This window comes from Haliotis cracherodii, unplaced genomic scaffold (genome assembly GCF_022045235.1).
Source record: "Haliotis cracherodii isolate W230 unplaced genomic scaffold, xgHalCrac1.p SCAF_15, whole genome shotgun sequence".
In the NCBI taxonomy this organism is placed as follows: Eukaryota; Metazoa; Mollusca; class Gastropoda; order Lepetellida; family Haliotidae; genus Haliotis; species Haliotis cracherodii.
Genome location: NW_027266270.1, coordinates 12,994,778 through 13,008,564, shown reverse-complemented (window position 1 = coordinate 13,008,564; position 13,787 = coordinate 12,994,778). Strand labels below are relative to the sequence as shown.

The 13,787-nt window shown below is 42.0% G+C and overlaps 2 protein-coding genes across 2 annotated transcripts; one reads left to right on the top strand and one right to left on the bottom strand.

Annotated features, from left to right (window-relative positions):
- Positions 1-3,681: 3,681 nt before the first annotated feature.
- Positions 3,682-6,479, bottom strand: LOC139461822 (C-signal-like). Its single transcript, XM_071243301.1, has 2 exons — positions 6,105-6,479; positions 3,682-4,663 (listed from the first exon to the last, which is right to left on the bottom strand). The coding sequence occupies exons 1-2, from the start codon at positions 6,466-6,468 to the stop codon at positions 4,260-4,262; spliced, it is 768 nt and encodes a 255-aa protein (XP_071099402.1). The 5' UTR covers positions 6,469-6,479; the 3' UTR covers positions 3,682-4,259.
- Positions 6,480-8,878: 2,399 nt separating this feature from the next.
- LOC139461530 (uncharacterized) lies at positions 8,879-11,034 on the top strand. Its single transcript, XM_071243013.1, has 3 exons — positions 8,879-9,274; positions 9,423-10,948; positions 11,031-11,034. The coding sequence occupies exons 1-3, from the start codon at positions 8,879-8,881 to the stop codon at positions 11,032-11,034; spliced, it is 1,926 nt and encodes a 641-aa protein (XP_071099114.1).
- Positions 11,035-13,787: the final 2,753 nt, after the last annotated feature.

The following is a 13,787-nucleotide window of genomic DNA, read 5'->3' as shown; positions in this document are numbered from 1 at the left end:
CATGTAGGAAGACTCGCTGACCTAGTTGAGTGCGTATCAGCGAACCCCGACGGCCTGAAACAATGCTTACAATATCAGTCACTGGTTTGTATGATCCAGATTCTATTATTTTCGGGTCGGCGTCATTGAGCTGAATATTGCCGAGTATGTTATTAACAAATAAATGTAAAAACAAATAACATTTTGATACGACGGTTGGGTACAGATACCAGTACCTTATAAGCACCTTAACTGGTCATATGCATCTGTAACGAAAGGTCGCATCGCAAAAATATTCTACTCAAAACAAGTTAAGGACCACCATATTCTTTCATGTTACTATAGTTAATCTGTCATGGCATAACAGATTAACTATAGTAATATGAAAGAATCGGGTGGTCCTCAACTTGTTTTGAGTAGTATACAAGTCGAAATCCAAACGTCAATCCTGTCTTCCTTGTATTTACCTCTCGCTAACATATTCATGAGTAAATCGGTTTGCTATCATAGCATGCACATACCTAATGTAGTCATTGTTGATACTGCGGCCGTATCAGTGACACTGATAGCGCGTGAGCGTCTGGATATTATACATGTACACTTGCAGTATAGAATTACGCCAAATACTAAATTATCTAGTTTCTAAAAAAGGTGTGAATGTATAAATATATGTTATTAATATAATGATGTTGTGACCGAGACTTCAGTATGCGAGATTGTGTAGTTTTGTCATTTATCTGTCTAGAAACCCCGTTTCTCTTGAAAAAAAATGTGGATGCCCTTCGATCGCTGATGTTACTTTGACCGAGTATCACCACCAGATAGCTAGCTATCTGGTGATTACAATACGGCTGTTATGTAGCTCTATATCGCTTTCGACTCGGCTTAACACAAATCTCTATAAAGTCACTGTCACTTTGTGATGGATTTCGAACTTAATTCACTTATCATATATCACTCAATGATATATGCAAAATAAAAAAATCTGTATTAGTTTCTGAAAAAACTTTTCCCCATTAACGTCTGAACCGACACCTACATCCCCTGCCCTGCTTCGTAGCGGATAGGAGGATAAAGCATCTCATCTGCGAACAAAATGCATTTACGTCCATTGATCACGATGGGCACAAACAACACAACCTGACACTTGACACCATATGATTGGTTGGTTGGTTTGTCGTTTCACGCCGCACTCAGCAATATTCCAGCTATATGACGGCGGTCTGTAAATAATCGAGTCTGGACCAGACAATTCAGTGATTGACATCATGAGCATCAATCCACGCAATCAACCAAGTCAGCGAGCCTGACCACCCGATCCCGTTAGTCGCCTTTTACGACAAGCATAGTCGCCTTTTACGGCAAGCATGGGTTGCTGAAGACCTATTCTACCCCGGAATCTTCACGGGTCGACATCATATGAACCTACGTATTGTTGCCATGAGAATTGTCTGACACCGCAACATGATGGCGGCCTGTAAATAATCGAGTCTGGCCCAGGCAAGTCCGAGGCCGTCGGGGTACGATGACACACAATCTACCAATCAAGTCAACGAACCTGTAATTCGGATTCATTTAGACGACTCTTGCATCAAGTAAAGGTTGATTGGTACGTACTCTAACTAGGAGTCTTGGTCTTTTTTAGAAATAATATAACAATACCATATGAAGAAAAAGACATGTTGAAATGATAAAAGAAATGGAAATCTATGGCAATCGTGTGATCACTCAGCCTGTCTAAATGCCACTTAGGTAAACATATATGATTCATACCCATCTTTATTCCATATGCATATATTATTAACCTTCAGTTGTGATATTTTGTGCATATTCTTTAAATGTGTTATCACGGGGGTTGTCATACAAGTTGTTTGAACGGTACCGTATGAACGGCGGTTTCCCCAAAGGTCTTTACCAGTCCCACTTGGGAATTATATTATATTAAGTCTATTTCAGAGTTATTTGTCACAGGTATGTTTATCACTGTTTTAAAACATGGCTTAAACCTATCATTAATCGTACATATGAATCTGGATTGGTAATTTTTAAAATATAACATCATAAGTAAGGATAAGATATATGGATGAAAAACGTCTTTATTACAATTAGGAGCGACGTTTCGGTGTAGGTTCTATCACCGTTATGAAGCAAGTGATGAACAAAGTTTGATAGACAAGCATATATTCATGTATGAGGCAAAGTTTATACAGTTGGGTAGATTAGGATGTACTAACACTGGAGTGGAGAAGCCTATTACGTTTTGTTTGTTTGTTGCGTAACACCACACTCAGCAATATTCCAGCTATATGACCGCGGTCTGTAAATAATCGAGTCTGGATCAGACAATCCAGTGATTGACATCATGAGCATCGATCTACGATATTAGGATACGATGACATACATCAACCAAGTCAGCGAGCCTGACCACCCGATCCCGTTAGTCGCCTCTTACGACGAGCATAGTCGCCTTTTAGGGCAAGCATGGGTCGCTGAAGACCTATTCTAACCCGGATCTTCACGGGATGCATCGTATATGTATCAAGTGCCTTCACCAATCTGGAATTAATCTGCTGACTACGTGTTGGAAGATGATTCTCTGCACACCATCTGGCGGATTTACACAGTGTACACACCGGCTTTTCATTCGTGACCAACTCGTGTTATTCCGGGGCAAGTCGAATAGCGACTCGTGCCCCTCTCATGGCCATTTTTGTGACCGGGTTCCGTCTTGGCGGAAAGGGGCATACCTAAAACAATTGTCAACTCGTTGCGTGATGGTTCACATATATTTCTATAATATATATATTTCAGATGCAATTTAAAGCACATCGAGACGTGCGGAATGATACAGTATACTTGAACATATTTAAATCTGTCTTGGGTATATTTTTAGATGCAAGACATATGTCAAATCAAAAATGATTCCTGAGGGATTCTTTGACGAAGAACTTGAAATCATACGCGCATTCTGATTGGTTTCTCGAATTTTCGCAAATAACATTCATGGATAGGAGGACGAGTCTTCTTGCAGGTTACGGAGAGAGGGGAGTGGTGACGAATGACCGGTTTTTACATTTATACCTCCACACACACAAAACTACTTCACAGTGTAGGTAAACTATGGTTATAAAGAACTCAAAGGGACCACTAATTTTAGTTCGTTATAACTGTAGTGCATGTCCATTGTCTCAGTCTCGAAGTCTGGACCTAAAATGGTAATGGACTCTCGACAGTGGAATAGTCTCCAGTTAAGTGAGTGAGTAAGTATTTATTTAACACCACTTTCAACAGTATTTCAGTTATAAGTACACAATGCCATTTAGAAAGTGGTCAAATGTAACAAATGTTATATTTGGGACAACACTTTCTTAGTGAAGTACATCCGGGATTCGAACCCACACTTGCCAGTGTGAGGCACCCACTCAGCCACCGAGGCTTCCACAAAAATGAAAGTCCGACAACTGGTAGTCTAGATAACGTACTTTGAGTACCCCTCTGACATGGCTCCCATGGCCGAAAGCTATGTTATGTTGTTTTTATTTCAGTTATATTACGACGTTCCAGCTTGACATAAGCAATGGGTGAAATACACGAGCACGGGAACAGTGCTGACAAACCTAAAAACATAATCAGGCGACTCTGGGATTCGGACCAACGATCATAGGTTCCTGACAAACCTATGAACAATGAATTGGCCGCTGTAGGTGTCTCCGTCCCAATAGCCTGTCTTTCTTCTTTGAAATGATGCCAACATTCTTGCAAAATACAAAAACAGCATATTTCAGATTGGAACCACATGTATTAATCTGTTCCTGAAAAGGAATCTCAACTAACCAGTACGTGGTCCATATGTCTAATATACTTTATATTGTTTGATATTGATTCTCATCCTGCATCTACAAGTATATTACAGCACATTACTCGAGGGAATTCCAACTATCCTGAGGATTAAAAGAGGATCAGTATGGGAACATCCATTTGATTTCTATTGCTGGTGGTGGGGCGGGGGATTGTTTAAATGGATAGTTTGTTCAGTAATATGCCTAAAATGAACAGTTTGTTGACCGTGGTGAAAAACGGAACAATTTGTGTGAATTTTCAAATCACATGGATCTTCCCTAAATCCGTTTTATCAAATCCGAATATTTTAATAAACATTGAAATATAATGCTTATTCTACAAGGTAAACAATATTTTCGCACATATAATAATTTCTTCCATAACCTAACAACCTATTGCATGATATATTTTCAGGAAAATAACATATACGTTGCAATTAACTAGGGCGTGGAATTCCATTCAAAGATATCTCCTGTGTATGAATACAGCAACCCTGACGAATCTTTATTCATCGCTGCAAATGTATTCATACACTTGGAAATACTTTCTTCCTTATCTATCATTCCGTTAGGACCTCCCATGTCGGTCCTGACCCACCCGGGGTGGATGCCTGCCACCAACACCCCGTCCGGGGAAACTTCTCTCGCGAGAATATCGGTCACCATGTTGAGGGCACACTTTGAGCTGTTGTAAGGGTAGCGGAAATCGTTTTTCTTGTTGACGTAGTTGATAAGGCTCAAGACAGAAGAGAGATTGATGATGGCCGCTCTGCTGCAGCTGAACTCTGTCTTGTCTGCGGCACGTCTCAGTGTGGGAAGAAACGCTTTACAAACCAACAGTGGGGCTGAAAAAGAACTTGTCTTGATATATATAGCCACCTTTCTCATTGATTGCCGAACAAAAACATCACTCTTGATATCAGGGATGGTGTGTGTGGGGGGGGGGGTAGGGGGGCATCGTTATCGAAATATTTAGGCTCATAATTATAATTTGTTTAAATCTGGTATTGCAGTTGCAGCTGACTAGCTGCCAAACCAAATCCCACCCAACCCCACCCCACCCAACCCCACCGGTTGGGTGGTGAGGCTCGTTGACTTGATTGATGCATGTCATCCCAGTTGCGTGGATCGATGCTCATGATATCAATCACTGAACTGTGTGGTCCACACTCCATTTTTTACAGACCGCCGTCATATAGCTGTAATATTGCTGAGTGTAACGTTAAACAACAAACAAACCACTGGCACGGCACACGTTTTGACAGAGCAAAGGGCATAATCGGGAAGAATAAAACCCATGCAGAGCGCACCGGTCTGATAGAGTGTCAGCACTTGAGACAACTAGACCACATATATTACCTACATCTTGTTGCGGGTGAAGAGACCTCGGGCAATATAACACAGTGTTTGTGACATAACGGCTTCAAAAGACAATACTATTGTCGAAATGTTACAATATTTCTATACCCTCATACATGTCATCTAAACACCACTTGCCTCGACATATACGTCAGTAAGGAATATTTATAAGCATGATGTAATAGACATTATCTTACATTTCAGGTTTGGGTTATTTCAAACTTGAATATTTTGTAATTTGTTTTTATTTAGGCAACTAATTTAAAAAGACAATCAAAGTATTATCAGCAGGAGACCGAGTCCAATTTAGCTTATGAATGCATGTCTTGTTATATGTAATCAATATGAAGCAGTATAATCTCAAGGTAATGAGTGAGTGAGTATGGTTTTACGCCGCTTTCAGCAATATTCCAGCAATATCACGGCGGGGGACACCAGAAATGGGCTTCACACATTGTACCCATGTCGGGAATCGAACCCGGGTCTTCTGCGTGACGAGCGAACGCTTTAACCACAAGGCTACCCGACCGCCCCTCTCAAGGTAATGAGTTCATTGGCTATGCTTCAATAATAATATAATGGACCATAAAGTCAAGAAATCACATGCCAAGAGAATCATCTAGACACATACGTAACATGTAAAGTCAACGCCAGAGAATAACAATGCAGTCTCGATTATCCGAGGAAACATATTCTATTGTACGTCACAGGCAAAATAGCTCTCACAAATACATGAATTGATAACAGAAAATCAGTGATGACACCAGGTGTTCGCGAAAAGGGAAAGCACGTCGAACCCCACCACTCACAGAATTTGCATAATAATTAGAGGATTTGTTGCCAGGCGCTACACAGCAATACTCCTGCCAAGCGTCGGCTGAATGTAAAAAAAACAGGCAATCATCTTTCATCTATAAATTAACCTACCGGTAACATTGCAGTCGAGGTGAAAATTCATCTTCTCCCGTGTCACTTGGTCGATGCCTTGTTCCTGTTGGTTCACACCGGCGTTGTTCAGCAGCAGATTGAGTCCATCATCCCCAACAACTTTCTGCACCTCCGCCACAGCCGCAGCAATTTCTTCATCCTGTCTTACATCCAGCTTTACCACGCGAATACTTCCATTTTCGCTCGCTAGCTGCGTCAACTCCGTGGCCTGGTCCGGCTGTCTACAGGCTGCGAACAGGTGGGTAGGGGGATTCGCTAGACGCAGAAAGTGCTTCACAAATTCCAGCCCCAAACCCCTATTGGCACCCGTAATGAATACGGATTTTGGAGACAACGTGCACATGGTCTTCGAAGCGAGTCTTGTTGCAACAGAAACGGACGTGTAAACAAAGGGAGGTAACTAGGATCGTATTTTCTTAGCGGTGACCCCATTCTTTTCTCATTGATCATCTCATACGGTTATCAGGTGTCATGCTGCTCACGATATAGAAACGATCTTTTAAATCGTTGAGAGTGTCAGTTCATCCTTAACTCCGTGGTACAGAGATATGCGACTGCAGCAACTGCTGGCACTCTTGACTGTTCTCAATCCGTGAAGATCCGTGAAGAGGTCTTCAGCAAGCCATGCTTGCCATGAACAGCGACTGTGCCTTTTGTAGTGAGTGAGTGAGTTTAATTAAAGTCACGTCGGCAATATTTCAGCCATAATGTGACTTGAACAAGTTACACAATAGGTATAAAACCTGTCGACGAGGGACAGTATAATAACTAGCAATATATCACAGATGGACTTAAAACTAGTTGTAAAACATTAAAAATATCTGATTATTGAGGTACGACACAATATAAAAATGGGGCTATAGATCACCAGCAACAAGGTCAAGATCACCAAACTGGGGACCAAGGGGACTTACGGTACTTCTGCTACCTGCATGGTTCCCCAGCAGGATTTACACTTCCCCAAGTTACTGGCGATTGTTGCGAGTTTAGCCCTAGATTTAAAGTTAACAAATATTCTGCGGTTAAAATAGAGGTAGATATAGATATATTTTGAAAGAGGTGGTCTTACATGTGTCTTGTGTATGTGGCGACTAACAGGATCAGGCATGCCAGCATATCCCTGTTGTGTGGATCGATGCTCATGATGGCAATCACGGGAGTGTCTGGTTAAGAGGCGATTTTTGCAGACTTCCGTCAAATAATTGGAATATTGCTGAATGTGGCGTTAAACAACAAACAAATCATATGAATCGGAAAATATCCATTTAAAAATGCTTCCCATGTATTGCTAAATGCTGCGTACAACGGTACCCACTCACTCCTTACTCAATACTAAGTGATGTATGCCAATTTAGTGGTGTATTATAACCTGAGTAGGCAGCTACATTGTCTCAGTTTTGAAGCCTGGACCTAAAATGGTAATGGACTCTCGACAGTGGAATAGTCTCCAGTTAAAGGATTATTTAAAAGGCTACGAATGAGTTGAACATTTTTATTACATAATGTCATTCAAACATGAATTTATACCAAATCTGCATAATCGAATTTTGAAATTGATTCGTAATAATGATAATTGTGCACCCAAACCAAGAACACTTTGGCCCCGCCAACCCGTGTGCATATTTTTCTTTTAGCGGTCGGCCTTCTGTGGCTGTGACGTGATACCAGACAGACCGCTTTGTGTTGATTGTGGTACGCACTAGAAAGTGACGCAAAGCTATATATAACGAAGTGCATACATCTGGCCTTCATTTTCATGGATTTCCCCGCGATCTGCCAAGAAGAAAGCTATGCCCGGCGTATTGTCCACGTGCTGATGTAAAAAGCAAAGACATGATGCTAATTACATTTCTCAAACAAGAATTATGAATGGGATCCCGACTTCATGGCACAGTATTGCTACACGAAAGGTAAACCCAAGCTTTTTAAGGATGCTTCACTGGCGTTACCCTGGCTATCGACGGCACGGGCAATTCTCCGGGCGGGGGTGAGTGGTGGTTTCAGAAGCGACGGCGGTTAGGACAAATAGAAGTGAGTGAACTTGATTTACAATAGAAAATTGTATGCCATCACATGCTCGTTTGTCTCTCTCACGGTTTTCATTTATTCGAGTTGTTGCTGTAGATCAGTTTTACTGTACTTTGATTTTATGTCACAGTTTTCGCGCATGTCGTAGGTTTTGTCAGTAGACTTGTCATTCATTTAATAAATAACTTTCACTTTGAGTGAGTTCATTGGGGTATGAACCTTCATAGAGTGAGGGCCAAACTGTATGAACGTCGGAACTGAATGATCAGAAAGATTAAGCTAAACAATTATATTACGGCAATAGAAGGAGTAGTTAAAACAACACTCTGACAAGATAGTGATCAGATGCATAGACAGCCAAGTAAGTCGGTTGCGGCCGATTACCACCTGAGTCAATTAACTCAATGATGAATGAATAATCTCAGCTGGGTAAAATAACGGGAAATAAACACAGACGGTCTATCCCTAAAATAAGTCACTCAGACTTATAGCTAGACAATATCACAGGAAGGTTGGTTATCCCTGGATTACCAGCAAAACTGAGTATTACAAACCTTAGTAACTAAGTTTAGTTCAGTACAACAAGACTAAGCCAGAATCTAGATCGAACCATCTCCCGAAAACCACTTACTGACGAAACCTGAGTTTCGAACGAGACTATTCAGTAGCAAGACACTCGTGAACGATTCAGCGAAACCTGGAGAGTGAAGAAACGAGATCTAGAAATGGTCTCTATATTCAGCGCGGGGTCGTCGGGGAGACCATCTCTCCTGCACTTCCTCTTTTTCTTCATCACGGTCAGGCTCTCCTTCCTGTCCTTCATCACAGTCAGACATTCATTCCTGTCCTTCATCACAGTCAGACATTACTACCACCTCTTCTTCATCACGGTCAGGCTCTCCTTCCTGTCCTTCATCCCAGTTAGACGCTCCTTTCTGTCCATCCCAGTCAGGCTCTCCTTTCTGTCCATCACAGTCAGACTGTACCTCCCGTCCTTCATCAGTCAGGCATCCATCCTGTCCTTCATCACAGTCAGACACTCCTTCCTGTCCTTCATCACAGTGAGACATTCCTTCCTGTCCTTCATCACAGTCAGACGCTCGTTCCTGTCCTTCATTACGGTCAGACATTCCTTCCCGTCCTTTATCACAGGCAAACATTCATTCCTGCCCTTCATCACAGTCAGACATTACTTCCTCTTCTTCGTCACGGTCAGGCTCTCCTTCCTGTCCTTTATCACAGTCAGACGCTCCTTTCTGTCCATCACAGTACAGACTGTACCTCCCGTCCTTCATCAGTCAGGCATCAATCCTGTCCTTCATCACAGTCAGACACTCCTTCCTGTCCTTCATCACAGTCAGACATTCCTTCCTGTCCTTCATCACAGGCAAACATTCATTCCTGTCCTTCATCACAGGCAGACATTCATTCCTGTCCTTCATCACAGTCAGACATTCCTTCCTGTCCTTCATCACAGGCAGACATTCATTCCTGTCCTTCATCACAGGCAGACATTCATTCCTGTCCTTCATCACAGACAGACATTACTTCCTCTTCTTCATCACGGTCGGGCTTTCCTTCCTGTCATTCATCACGGTCAGGCACTCCTTCCTGTCCTTCATCACAGTCAGACTCTCCTTCCTGTCCTTCATCACAGTCAGATATTCCTTCCCGTCCTTCATCACAGTCAGACTCTCCTTCCTGTCCTTTATCACAGTCAGACGCTCCTTTCTGTCCATCACAGTCAGACTGTACCTCCCGTCCTTCATCAGTCAGGCATCCATCCTGTCCTTCAACACAGTCAGACACTCCTTCCTGTCCTTCATCACAGTCAGACATTCCTTCCTGTCCTTCATCACAGGCAAACATTCATTCCTGTCCTTCATCACAGTCAGATTCTCCTTCCTGTCCTTCATCACAGGCAGACATTACTTCCTCTTCTTCATCACAGTCGGGCTCTCCTTCCTGTCATTCATCACGGTCAGGCACTCCTTCCTGTCCTTCATCACAGTCAGACTCTCCTTCCTGTCCTTCATCACAGTCAGATATTCCTTCCCGTCCTTCATCACAGTCAGACTCTCCTTCCTGTCCTTCATCACAGTCAGACATTACTTCCTCTTCTTCTTCATCACGCTCAGGCTCTCCTTCCTGTCCTTCATCACAGTCAGACTCTCCTTCCTGTCCTTCATCACAGTCAGACATTACTTCCTCTTCTTCTTCATCACGCTCAGGCTCTCCTTCCTGTCCTTCATCACAGTCAGGCTCTCCTTTCTGTCCATCACTGTCAGACTGTACCTCCCGTCCTTCATCAGTCAGGCATCCATCCTGTCCTTCATCACAGTCAGACACTCCTTCATGTTCTTCATCACAGTAAGACATTCCTTCCTGTCCTTAATGTCAGTCAGACGATCATTCCTGTCTTTCATTACGATCAGACACTCCTTCCTGTCATTCATCATGATCAGTATCTTCTTCCTGTCCTTCATCACGGCCAGACGCTCCTTCCTGTCCTTCATCACGGTCAGGCTCTCCTTCCTGTCCTTCATCACAGGAAGACATTCATCCCTGTCCTTCATCAGAGTCAGATATTCCTTCCCCTCCTTCATCACAGTCAGACTCTCCTTCCTGTCCTTCATCACAGTCAGACATTCATTCCTGTCCTTTATCACATTCAGACATTACTTCCTTTTCTTCTTCATCACGGTCAGGCTCTCCTTCCTGTCCTTCATCACAGTTAGACGCTCCTTTCTGTCCATCACAGTCAGGCTCTCCTTTCTGTCCAAAACTGTCAGACTGTACCTCCCGTCCTTCATCAGTCAGGCATCCATCCTGTCCTTCATCACAGTCAGACGCTCCTTCCTGTCCTTCATATCACAGTTAGACATTCATTCCTGTCCTTCATCACAGTCAGACATTACTTCCTCTTCTTCTTCATCACAATCAGGCTCTCCTTCCTGTCATTCATCACGGTCAGGCACTCCTTCCTTCATCACAGTCAGACTCGACTTTCTGTCCTTCATCACAGTCAGACATTCATTCCTGTCCTTTATCAGTCAGACATTACTTCCTCTTCTTCTTCATAACGGTCAGGCTCTCCTTCCTGTCCTTTATCACAGTCAGACGCTCCTTTCTGTCCATCACAGTCAGGCTCTCCTTCCTGTCCTTCATCACAGTCAGATATTCCTTCCCGTCCTTCATCACAGTCAGACTCTCCTTCCTGTCCTTCATCACAGTCAGATATTCCTTCCCGTCCTTCATCACGGTCAGGCTCTCCTTCCTGTCCTTTATCACAGTCAGACGCTCCTTTCTGTCCATCACGGTCAGACTGTACCCCCCGTCCTTCATCAGTCAGGCATCCATTTCTGTCCTTCGTCAAAGTCAGACGCTCCTTCCTGTCCTTCATCACAGTTAGACATTTATTCCTTTCCTTCATCACAGTCAGACATTACTTCCTCTTCTTCTTCATCACGGCCAGGCTCTCTTTCCTGTCATTCATCACGGTCAGGCTCTCCTTCCTGTCATTCATCACGGTCAGGCTCTCCTTCCCGTCCTTCATCACAGTCAGATATTCCTTCCTGCCCTTCATCACAGTCAGACTCTCCTTTCTGTCCATCACAGTCAGACTGTACCTCCCGTCCTTCATCAGTCATGCATCCATTTCTGCCCTCCGCCAAAGTCAGACCCCCCCCCCCCCCCCCCCCCTCACACACACACACACACACACACACACACACACACACACACACGTCGCTATATAAGTGCAAGAAGTGCAATAACCTTGGACGCTACGTTAAACCCCATTCCACCTCGCCTCACCTGCCTCACCTGCCTCACCTCACATGATGGTATGGGACAATCGATTTTCTGTTAAATCGACGGTATGTCACACTGCGAGCACTTTTGTATGTTAAAAAGGGTATGCAAATACAATATTTACACATCCAGTTTTGTGCAAGTTAATCCTTAATTTGATTGAAGGTCTTGCTTTGGAACTGATCACTATATTCATGTCATTTACAACTATAAAGCAATGAAGAATATTTCTTTTTCACTCACTGACGATTATATTTAATAATTAATGCATAACAGTGATAAGGATATGTCAATTCTAATCTATGCAGCTATATTTTCTTTGATTATAGTTATTATCAGTTTTGAAGGAACGTACTTATGAATTGGTTCGTTATCGTCTTGTGGGCCTGACTGTTGTTTGTTCGCATATTTCTTATTTATGACACATTTGTTTTTAAATGCACACTAAAATATAATAATTATTTTACATTTTACATTCACTATTTGATTTATTTTACATGTATATTCCACAATAAATATTACAACAGCTTACCAATATTTTAGACGTTCATGGAAATTGAAAATGTCATAAAACTGAACTTCGATGCACTCTTTCATTGCTTCTCCTCTTTGATATGTCACACAAACGAATTTAGGGATACTGTGCTAGTGTCCGTGCATTGACTGACGTAACGGTATTTCACAGAAAAGTTTATGCCCAAATTCGATCCTTCTACTGGGCACATTTCGTCATAAGAAGTATTATAACATCTCATTATAAAAGTCTTAAATATTATCTTAAAATAATTTACTTGTACATTGCGATTTGAGCATTTACTGTATCATATGGACGTGGTGTAACTTTACGGTAATTATGACTGCACGTTTTACTGTGACAGCTGAAACATTAATTCCATATCTACTCTGTAATTATGACACATAATACGCAAATGACCAGCATACCAGTCTATATGATGTCTATGCAAAACATCGTCGAGATCGGAATCGTCACTGTGTAGTAACCTTTTTAAGAATCCTTTAAGTAAGTGTGTATTTGTTTAACACAACTTAAACAGTATTTCAGTTATATTACAGCGTTCCAGGCGGAGATGTGGGAGAAAAGCAATGATGCAGGCTTTAAAACTTGGGTGAAACACACGAGCACGGGAACAGTGCTGACAAATAAAAAAAAATAATCAGGCGAATCTGGGGTTCCAACCCACGATCATAGGAACAATGTTGCCTATGAACAATGCATTGGCTGCGTCATCCTTGTCTAATTTCCCCGTCTTTCTTCTTTGAATTGATGTCACCATTCTTGCAAAATACTAACACAACATAATTCAGATTGGAACCACATTTATTCATCTGTTCCTGAAAAGGAATCTTAACTAACCAGTACGTGGTCCATATGTCTCATATACTTTATATTGTTGATATTGATTCTCATCCTGCATTAACAGGTATATTACAGCACAACTCAGAAACGTATTACTCGAGAGAATTCCAACTATCCGGAAGATTAAAAGAGGATACCTAGAATCAGAATCAGAAACATCCATTTGATGTATATTGATGGTGGCGGGGCGTAGGCTTGTTTAAATAGATAGTTTGTTCAGTAATATGGCCAAAATGAACAGTTTGTTGGCCATGGTGAAATATTCAAATCACATGGATCTTCCCTATCTCCGTTTTATTAAATCCGAATATTTGAATAACCACTGAAATATAAAGCTTTTTCGACAAGGAAAACAAAATTAAACGATTGAATAATTTCTTCCATAACCTTACAACCTATTGCATGATATATTTTCAGGAAAATAACAAACGTTTTTTATTTAA

Bases quoted from the DNA above. Each gene is read 5' to 3' on its own strand.
- LOC139461530 (XM_071243013.1), top strand. From the start codon at position 8,879: ATGGTCTCTATATTCAGCGCGGGGTCGTCGGGGAGACCATCTCTCCTG. The intron at 9,275-9,422 runs GTCAGACATTCC...TGTCCATCACAG, and splicing joins CGTTCCTGTCCTTCATTACG to TACAGACTGTACCTCCCGTC.
- LOC139461822 (XM_071243301.1), bottom strand. From the start codon at position 6,468: ATGTGCACGTTGTCTCCAAAATCCGTATTCATTACGGGTGCCAATAGG. The intron at 4,664-6,104 runs GTAGGTTAATTT...GTTCTTTTTCAG, and splicing joins CCTCGACTGCAATGTTACCG to CCCCACTGTTGGTTTGTAAA.